This window comes from Oryctolagus cuniculus, chromosome 2 (assembly GCF_051225735.1).
Source record: "Oryctolagus cuniculus isolate XC-2025 breed Fujian yellow rabbit chromosome 2, ASM5122573v1, whole genome shotgun sequence".
Classification (NCBI taxonomy): Eukaryota; Metazoa; Chordata; class Mammalia; order Lagomorpha; family Leporidae; genus Oryctolagus; species Oryctolagus cuniculus.
Genome location: NC_142868.1, coordinates 5,564,447 through 5,574,455, shown reverse-complemented (window position 1 = coordinate 5,574,455; position 10,009 = coordinate 5,564,447). Strand labels below are relative to the sequence as shown.

At 39.0% G+C, this 10,009-nt stretch overlaps 1 protein-coding gene across 1 annotated transcript; it reads left to right on the top strand.

The window, feature by feature from the left end:
• The first annotated feature begins 354 nt into the window (after positions 1-354).
• Positions 355-6,277, top strand: ZNF518B (zinc finger protein 518B). Its single transcript, XM_051829966.3, has one exon. The coding sequence runs from the start codon at positions 355-357 to the stop codon at positions 3,610-3,612; it is 3,258 nt and encodes a 1,085-aa protein (XP_051685926.3). The 3' UTR covers positions 3,613-6,277.
• The last annotated feature ends 3,732 nt before the right edge of the window (positions 6,278-10,009 follow it).

The following is a 10,009-nucleotide window of genomic DNA, read 5'->3' as shown; positions in this document are numbered from 1 at the left end:
TCAATTTGGGCTTTTTTGCCAACTTTTATGTTATATTCACATGTGTTACTATAATATGAGTTTAAGATTGTATGTTGAGATTTCGCATACAGTTTGGTAATAGCTTAGCTAGCCTTAAGTTCATGTGTTGATCATTCTTTATGATTTTTGTCTTCCTGTAGTGTTGCCTAGAATATCAGACAATTGAAAGCAATCACACTTGTGGACCATGCACCTACAGTGGTGGTGTATATAAAAAGACTACTAAGTATGCACCCAGGAAACAGCTGTTGCTGTACCAATCTTTATTGAAGGATGCCTGCAGAGGATTTTATCATGTGAAACCTTCTGACTTCCAGTCAGCTTTTTTGAGAAATGCAGATAAAGAAGATGAAGGATACCGGAGAACAGTTGTATACTACACAAATGAATGGTGGACCCAATTCCTTGACCATGTCACCCAAACAACCTGATGCCAATCGAGCAACTCGGCCAGATAGACAGGAAGCTCAAACCCTTTTGTATCAAGGCTCAGAGGCTGAGGCTGCCATGATGACCATTGCTACATGTGTAAAATGCAAAAGTGTTCACAGAATCCCTCTCCAAGATTTGAAAAAGGGTAGTGGTCAAAGCCCAAAGGAGGACAAATATATCTGCTTCAAATGCAACCTTGATGCAGCTCCTCTCCATTTGCAGTTTGTCAACAGTAATCCCAGTGCTACTCATTTTGGAAATAAAACTGAAACCATCTCAAGTCCTGTCAATAACAAATTTAAGGTAAGGAACTTTAAGCCAGGCAAATACTACTGTGATAAGTGTCGATTTTCCACCAAGGACCCTCTGCAGTACAGAAAGCACATGCTTCAACATGAAGAGATTAAATTTATTTGCTCTCACTGCAGCTACATTTCATACACAAAAGGAGAGTTTCAGAGACATTTGGTGAAACACACAGGCATATTCCCTTATCGATGTGAGTATTGTGACTATGGTGCTATTAGAAATGATTATATTGTCAAGCATAGAAAGAGAGTACATGAACGGGCTGGTGCAAAAAGGCCACTCAAAACTGTTGCCAAGCTGGAACCGAAAAGAGCCAGTGCTTCAAAACAAAACACAGAGCTTTTAAAAGCTTCCAACCCTAGGACTACATTTCAAAACAAGTTGTCAGATCAACTTGCAAGATTCTCTGTCCACACAAATAAAGACAAAATACACAATATCATGGTGTTACCTGAATCAAAGGAATACCAAAAAGATGTAGTGTGTGTTCCAAATAAAGTGACGCTATCTGAGCCAAATGAAGTCAGTCTGTTTGAGAACAAAAACGTGGAAGTGGAAGTGTTGTCTCCTGCAAAAGAACCTGTTCAGCCGGGAATGCCGTTAACAGTTGTGGCACCAGCAGAACTAGTTGTCCCAGCAAACTGTTTAGCCCAGCTGATAGATGTGAAAGTTGTCAATGGTACACAGCAGCTTGTTCTGAAACTGTTTCCACTGGAAGAAAACAGCTGCCTTGAAGCCAGCAAGGATGATGGAGGTAGTTCTGAGCCAATGGATAAAAAGAATGTTTCAAATGAACAAGGAACAATAGTTTGTACGGAAAAAACAAAATCATTAACGATTGAAGGGAATGTTGGAAAATTTGTAGGCATTAATAATCTTCAATCTTCAGTTCAGAAACAACTTAAAAATGTTAAATGGTTTAAGTCTTATGATTTTTTCAAGTCAAATTCTAATGTGCACAACCGTGGAGAATCTGTTTTTCAGTCTGATACAATGGAGGATTTGCAGAAAAAAAACAGTTTGTATCCACACAGAACCTCCCTTCCTTCTCTTGCCTTAAAAGGGCATTCTCCAGCATCTATAGTCAAAAACAGTGTTTTATGTGGTTTTGGAGGTACCTCAAACCCTGTTACTTATAGACCTGCCCATTCTTTTGCTGAAGATGGAAAAAATTTGCCCAGTGATTCACAGAAGTTATTTCCGCTTGCTGTGTCACCTTCAACCATTTCCTTCTCTGGAGAAAAAGGCTCATTGCCTTTAAAGGAAAGTGACAGAGAGTCTAGAAGTAAGATCGGTGTTCCTGTAAAAATGGCTGCTTCTAGTAGGAAGCCAGAAAATACCCAGACAGAAGACCACAAAGCAGTTTCAAATACAGGCCCAATTTCCTCTCAACGTAAAAGTGAATGTTCACATATAAATTTAAGTGGAGAGGATGGAATCAGATCTCAACAGCCTGGTGATAAGCCTTTGGAATTAAAGGACTCTGAAAGGACTAAGGACACTTTTGACGGTCCAGTAATCTCATCAGTATTTTCTCTCAGCTCTGGATCTGAAAATGTTCCTGAGGGCATTAAGTGGAGTAGTTCAACCTCCAAAATAAAGTCAATTGAACTGTTGCGCAGAAAGATAGCTCAGTTGATTGAATCCTGTGGCAAACCTTCATCATTGGCTGCAAATAGTGCACATCGTCGTTCTGTAGGGCAGGCATCAAAGGTAACTTCGAAAGCTGGTCCTGAAAGTGTTCGAGAAATTAATGTGTCACTCACTGGCCCTGGCCCTTCTGCAGGTGCTCTTCCAAAGCCCAAAGATGATCATGGTAGAACGGGCAGTGAACAGCTTACTCATCCACAGATGTATCCAAAGTGTGTAGATGGCTGCGATGGGAAGACCGAAAGCAGAGTGACCAGGAAGCCTCATGTAGCTACTCCAGTGTTAATCCCCAAAGGAGCTGTGTTGAGGGTTCTCAACTCCTCTGAGGATGCCCATATTATAGAGGCCACATGTGAAGCACCTGTCAGCATACCTTGCAATGAAACAGAGTTAATAAAACCAGTTCCATTCTGCCCTGTAACACAGACCAACTCAGACCTACAGGTTTTGACAGGTGAAGCTGGGCCAATAGACATGTCACGAGTACTTGAGACTTCTCTTCGGCCTAAACCAAGAAAAGAGAGTGCTGTCTACTGTAACACCACCCCTAAAAAAACAGGCACCCTTCATGGACAGCAAGGAAGCAGTGAATTGAATAAGCAAGGAAAACTGCCTTCGAGAAATCTTGCCACAAGCAGAAATAAAATCAAACAAGTAAGCTCCTCCAAGAAGAAAAGTAAGATTCAGGCTGATCCTAGCCGCTGTCTCAAAGATCCTTCAGTTTTTCAGGTTGCACGACAGCTTCGACTGATAGCAGCTAAACCAGATCAGTTAATTAAATGCCCCCGTCGGAACCAGCCGGTCATTGTGTTAAATCATCCTGATGTTGACTCACCAGAAGTGACCAACGTGATGAAGGTAATCAATAAGTACAAAGGCAATGTCCTCAAAGTTGTTTTATCAGAGAGGACGAGGTGTCAGCTAGGCATCAGAAGGCATCACGTTCGGCTGACCTATCAGAATGCAGAGGAAGCTAATCAGATTAAAAGGCAAATGATGTTGAAAATGAAACTTAAAAAAGTGCATAAAAACAACTACCAGGTGGTGGATTCCTTGCCTGATGACTCATCACAGTGTATTTTTAAATGCTGGTTTTGTGGGCGGCTCTATGAAGACCAGGAAGAGTGGATGAGTCATGGCCAACGACATTTGATAGAAGCTACTAGAGATTGGGATGTTCTTTCTTCCAGCGGCAAATAAGCAAAAAAAAAAAAAAAAGTTGGTCTTTAAAGCAAGTTTTGTTTTTTTTTTTCTTTCTGGTTTGGAATACCCTTTCCAGATTCAGTAGGAGAAATAAAAGTTGTAGAAATGAGATTGTTAATCCTTCAGATCCTCTCTAGGAATGTTGAAAGCTCCTAACCTGAGCTTTGTGATTAGACCTCAGAAGGTGTTTGAAGGCCCTGAAATTGTACGCACAAGTTTGTGGACATGTGTTTCTCTGGTGAGAGGATATGAAACTCAGCAGTTTCCTTTAGTGGAATCTGAATTCTTTGTGTAGCACCTGTTTGCAAGTAGATACACATCTTTTATAATTATATTCAGAGGGGCAAGTCTAGGATATTTTACACATGCTCTTTATATAAATGCTACTGAAGAATTAAACTTATGTTTTGGTGTGCACATCCTCTTTGTTTTTGCTTTAACTCATCTCCTGAATATTGTTACATGACAAAAGTTATATTGTCTTTATAGTTACCTTAAGTTTGGTTATAGCAAAATGGCCATTCTTTTTAATCCCTTCCCCACTCTCTAATACTCGTGAATGTTCTGTTACAGCACAGAGTCTTGCTTTTGTTGGCTGTTTTAAAGAACGGTCCCAAGGAATTGCCAAAATTTATTATTTCAATAGGTGTTAGGAGATGAAATATATTTTAAGTATTTATTTAGATTTTACTTTTAAAAAGTCTTGATTTATGATAATTCGATAGGGAATGTGCCTTTTTACCAAAAAACAATTTTAATGATGGCTATAGGAGGAAGACATCTAAAAGTAAGTCTCCTCTTTGCCCTTACCACTCTCACAAAATAAATGGCCAATATAAAACATGATAGGACTGACTTCTTAAAATACATGTAAAACATTGGGAAGATAGTTAAATGTAGGCTTGTAAAGAAAGCTCTAAAGGGGGTTGTATGTGACTTAGCTTTCATTTGGGAACTCATCTGGAGACTGTTGGTGTATGCCACCTCGTACTACAGGCCATGGACCCTGCTCCCCAGGTCTCTGCCTAGTCTCTCAGCCACTGTTTCTGCACAGCCTTTCTGTGGACTTGAGATAGTGTCCCTGCTCACATGCTGTTCCTTTGCTTCTGTGTTTTTGAAGCCCCTTAACATTGTCCTGCATAAAACCAACAGAATCAACAAAACAGAAATGCCCCACTGCCTTTGCTAAGGTGATAGGAACACTATTACTGAATTTGATTGCTAATAACAATCTGCTGCTAGTTATGTCAACCATGCTTTCCCTGTTGCTCACCTATCCTAGGAGAGCACTGACTGCACTTTCCCAACAAATGTCAGGACTGTCTACACAGCACACTTGCGAACATTAGGAAAAAATCCACCCTCTACACAAGCAAAGCTCAGGTGTATTGTGGAAGGCTTGGCAAGTGCAGCACAAGACTAAATTTCAGTCTTCACTTGCCCATGCAGCCAGATACTGAGCACAGCACAGCCACCAACCTCCCCAGACTGTTTGCCTCCTTTTGAGGACTGGGTGCTGTGAAAGAAACTGGTAACATCTTGGGGGGGGCGGGGGGCTTCAAGTAGTGAGCTGGAAAATCCTGATTTTTCTCACATGGACAAGTCTTAAATTATCTGGTAGGTGGGATTATCCTTTAGAGTTGGTTTTCATTAAAGATAATTAACATTTTTGTGTAATTGAGTACATGACCATTAAGTTGATTAATGAGTTGCTTTTTACTTAAAACCTTGCATTGTTTGTGTGTGTACACGTAAAATATTTTTTACAATATGAATACTGCACCAACTAGTTTCCTGTTTTACAATGTGTAGACTGGAAGAATGTAAAATGTTTTTATAGTCTAAGAATAATTTATTTTGGAAGCACATTTTTATAGCATTCTCATGTTTTTAGAAAATGCAAGCACAGTAAATGATGGGATCTGATTTACATGAACAAACAGAAACCCCAGGGGATCACTCTGTCACAACATGCTTTTTCATTTGGTGCTGTTGGAGAAGTGTTTCACTGCACAGCAAAGAGCATTCTGAAGTTTTACTCTTGTGACAGACATGCTACCCCTCCAGCAATGGAGAATGCCTCCAAGATACGGAGAGAAGGCTGTGATTCTTTGGTTTGTTTTTTTATTATCTCCCTGTGGAGTGGCTTTTTCCTAAATGGCTAGACTCAGCATTGGTCATGAGTCAGGTTAGGGTGTTAAGTGTCGATACAAGAAACTTACTGTAGCATCAGCTATTTTTTCAAGTATTATCTCAAACCAACAAAATACTTGTGAAGTTGAATTTTGTGAGAAAATAGTAAGTTGGGTGGGGGGGTTCAGAACTGTAGTACTTTTAAGAAATTAAAGGAATCCTGCAAGTTGTAAAAATGGGGGGGAGTGGCTATCTTAAGAATTTTAGAAAATAGTTTAATGTGTATAAATGTCATCAAATGAACATACTTCTAACAGAATTGGAGGGAGTAGGGGCAAAACTGTGCTGAGTATTTGTGTACTCTAAACCTTGATTGTGAAGGACCTCCGGTTACTGCATTTTGTTAATAGTACTAATAAAATTATTTTAAACTTTTAAAGTAGGTTTTCTTTTGGGGACCAGAAATGAGATGACTTTGTTGTATTTATGATATAGACAAATAAAGAACAAATTTTTTTTAAATAAGCAACACTGACTCGATGTACATGCAAATATATTTTATTCACATTTTTAGCCCCAGTCCAAAATATTTTGTGAGTCCCTATTATTACAGACCAAGTGCTGTTTGCTGAACAGAATGTATTCACCATCAATAGCTCTATCCCTCCTTTGAACATACAGAAGCCTAGCAAATGAAGATATGTTCAGCCTTTGGAATCTAATATATATGAGCAGAAAACAAAACCTTAAGTAACATGTTTAAAGCATTATAATTCCTGTGTTAACAGTGTGCTGCTCTGATTTTAAAACATTTGTATATAGATCTAGAAGTTGGCATAAATTTTAAATAAAATTTTCCTGTCATTTTCATTTCTGGCTGTTTATGACAGCTAATCTTGTATGATTCATTTCTGAGTTAACAGAAATGCATTATTCCATGCAACAGATGTTTTGAATCTCATGAAAGTATATTTTGGGTTCTGCATACCCAGAAAGGAGGCAAGTTACCTTCTTAGGTTGCTTTGGCTTAAATTCACAAGACATGCTAGTTTGGACAGTAGTAGTTACCACTTTCCTACCATGGTCAGCAGACTCGGAAAAATCAGGTATGTGGGTGGGCAGTCAGCTTTCTATGTCTAGCCTCAAGTAGGAGAGAGGCTTGGTTGAGAGTTCCCACAGTTAATGAGACTACTGGATCATGGGATGTAATTACATTTTTTGTGTCATCTGTCCAGAAACAATTGGTCCTTGTAACTGTAGTTCATGAACGTTTGAAAGGGAGGAGTATGAGGATATTTATGAGTACACTTATTTTTCTTGTTTGACTCCAAGGTGTTGTCAAAAGAGGAATTTGATGATACAAATGGTGACCTTGAGGAAAAGACAAGTAATTTGGCTGATAATTTTCCAAGTTAAAATGAGTCATAATCCTTGAATCCTGCAGGATTAGTCTGTGAAACTGAGTGAGCAGGAATCAGATAAGGAGCCTGGAGGAATCTGCATTTAGCATGGACTACCAGGGACAGCTTTTAAGGTTTAAACAGAAGTTGACTTCCAACTTACAACACATTTGAACCTCAGTCGGTTACTATTAATAACTGATGGATTGAGTGGAGACTTGATCTGTGGTGTTAGTAGGTGGGCACAGTGGGAGGTCTTAAGGTCTTCCGGGACATAACCTCAGAAGGTAGTTCTCATGAGAGGACTGGTTAAAGCCAAGTTCAGCCTAGCTTTTCTGCTTCCTGGCTCATCAAGTGATTGCCCTCTTCACACTCCTCAGACACCAGATTGTGGGACTTCCTGGTCTCATACTGTGAACCTCTAAAACCATGAGCTTCCTAAGTATCTCTACTCTGGTATTTTAAAGAAAGAAACGGCTAACGTATGTGTGGAGAATAAGAAAATTTGGAGCCGAAATAGACATCAAGACTGAAGCTAGGACACAGCAGTCACTAATCCACAGTATATTAAGAACAGTGATTTACCAGGTCAGCATAATGATAGCTGAGGTAATGTATAGGCATTGTTTTGGAAGGTGAACTATAGTACTTGCTTTTATCTGTAAAGCCATTTGCAGATATAGTGTGTTGCTGCCATGGGTACACGGAGTTGCCTTAAGATTCCAACACTGCTCAAACATAGTAGTCAGAAGGAGAGACCATGCTAAGGAATTTGGACTTAATCTAGGGCAGCACTGTTTAATACATAAAGTGTAAGCCATTGTGTAGCCACATCTAAGAATAAAAAGGACAGATAAAATTAGTTTTATTTGACCCAATAGATATGTTTGTAGTCAGCCTAAGACTTACTGAAAAACATTTTACAAGGTTTAGAAATCTGGTGTGCATTTTAGATGTGCAGTGTGCATCAATTTTAATGCTAAATTTTTGGTTATTAAAAGCAATTCTCTGAAAGCACTAAAAGTTTTCTTGATGGAGTTTACAATTCTTCAATTTGTTTATACATAGTTTGTGAGTCACCCTAGCCACATTTTAGGTGTTCGTGTGCCCAGTGTCTACCATGCTGAATAGCACAGAAGGGAAAGCATATTATAGTTTACTTGTCTGAGCTTCTAAATGGGAAGAATTGAATTTCTGCATCTAAAATTAGGGTAGGCTAGGCTTCCCATTTAGGCTTGCATTTAGGAAATGCTAATTCAATGCCATATTCTGTATTAATATCCAATAATTCTATTTCTAGGTCATAGCCTAGAGACATTGTTGCATGTGGGACTTTTTGATATTTTTTTGCAGTACTATTCAACCGTATTTCTCACATTACATGTCCACCATGGGTCCATTAGGACCTGGGCTGATGAAACATCCCATCTTGAAGTCATACCATGTGGACTTTGTGAGGGTCTCCCTCATTGAAACAATGGAAAGGGCAAGGGAGCATCTTCACCAGTGGGAAAGACACCACAGTTGCATTCACAGCCATTGCTCAGGACCAGTTACAGAGCCTCTCAAAAGGACTCTAGCACCACCATGTATGTGTGAAGAAAAAGAACAGTGCCTTAACACTAATGAACACCCTGGGCTAAAAGATGCATGCTAGAGGAAAATGGCAGTTGTCTGCCTGAACAGCAGTGTACCAATCTGATGGTTATAGAATACTAAGTCTAATAGTTAGGGTTGGTGAGGATAAAAACAAATTCCAACGTAACATTAGATAATACTAGAAGGAACAATGCGTTGTCAAGACATCACTAGAGCTTTATAATTACTGCTATAGAAAGTGCCTCCCTGTATTTACCTGTGTCAATAGTAAGCTGTCCTAGGGGAACCGTCTGTAAAGAATCACAATACGGTAATAATGGAACAACAGAAATCCAGCTGCCGATCACACAGATGTGAAAGCTGAATGATTACTAGTGAGAGCATACCTTCCCATGTGTTTACTGAACATTTGGATTTTGTTTGTTGGTATCCCTTGATTTTTGCCATTGAACTATTTTTAAACTTCTAGAAAATACTTAGACACACTCTGAAAAATCCATAAAGAAAACTCCTTTAGCTGTATTTCTTGTACTTTTAGAAACCATTCTCTATCTTGAGGGCAAAGAGTCTTATGTTGATATTAAAAATTGAACATCTACACAACAGTGGACATAATAACTCACAAGCTGTCAGTTCTAGGCTTTGTAAAAATCTTTTTCAAAAGGATCTGGGCCTAGACACGTCCTCAGAAAAGTCAACTCCAAGTGGAGTATTGACTGACTTGTCCTAATAGCCATTATCAGGAAGAACATGTTTTTCCTCCCATAGAAAATACAACCTCTGTCTGTTCTGTGAGATCTGCAGCTGACTGTGTAGCTGCACTGCTCTGTGGGTTGGGATCCTTCATAATTCTTCTAATAGTTACTGTTGATAGGTAAATACGGTGGGGGGGGCCTCTCCATAGCAGTAATTATAAAGCCGTGGTTGTGGTCTTGGCTATTCTGGCCTCTGCTCTTCTGTATACATTTTTAACTCCTTTTGCCAAATGCTGTTGAGATTTTCGCAGGAACAGCATTGACAATTTAGATGCATTTAAGGAAAACTGATATCAATAAGCTATCACCATTTCTTAGTGTTTTTGACAATGTAATAAAGTTGTGACAGACCAATAACATTGTGTGATGATTTGCTTTATGTTTGGAGAAAAGATCTCACAACAATAAAAACTAGGCTTCATTGTCAGTTTTTAAATTTTTAAAAAAGTTTTATTTATGTGAAAGAGTTACAGAGAGAGGTAGAGAGATCTTGCATCTGTTGGTTCA

Excerpts from the sequence above, each read along its gene's own strand:
- ZNF518B (XM_051829966.3), top strand. The coding sequence starts at position 355 with ATGCAGATAAAGAAGATGAAGGATACCGGAGAACAGTTGTATACTACA.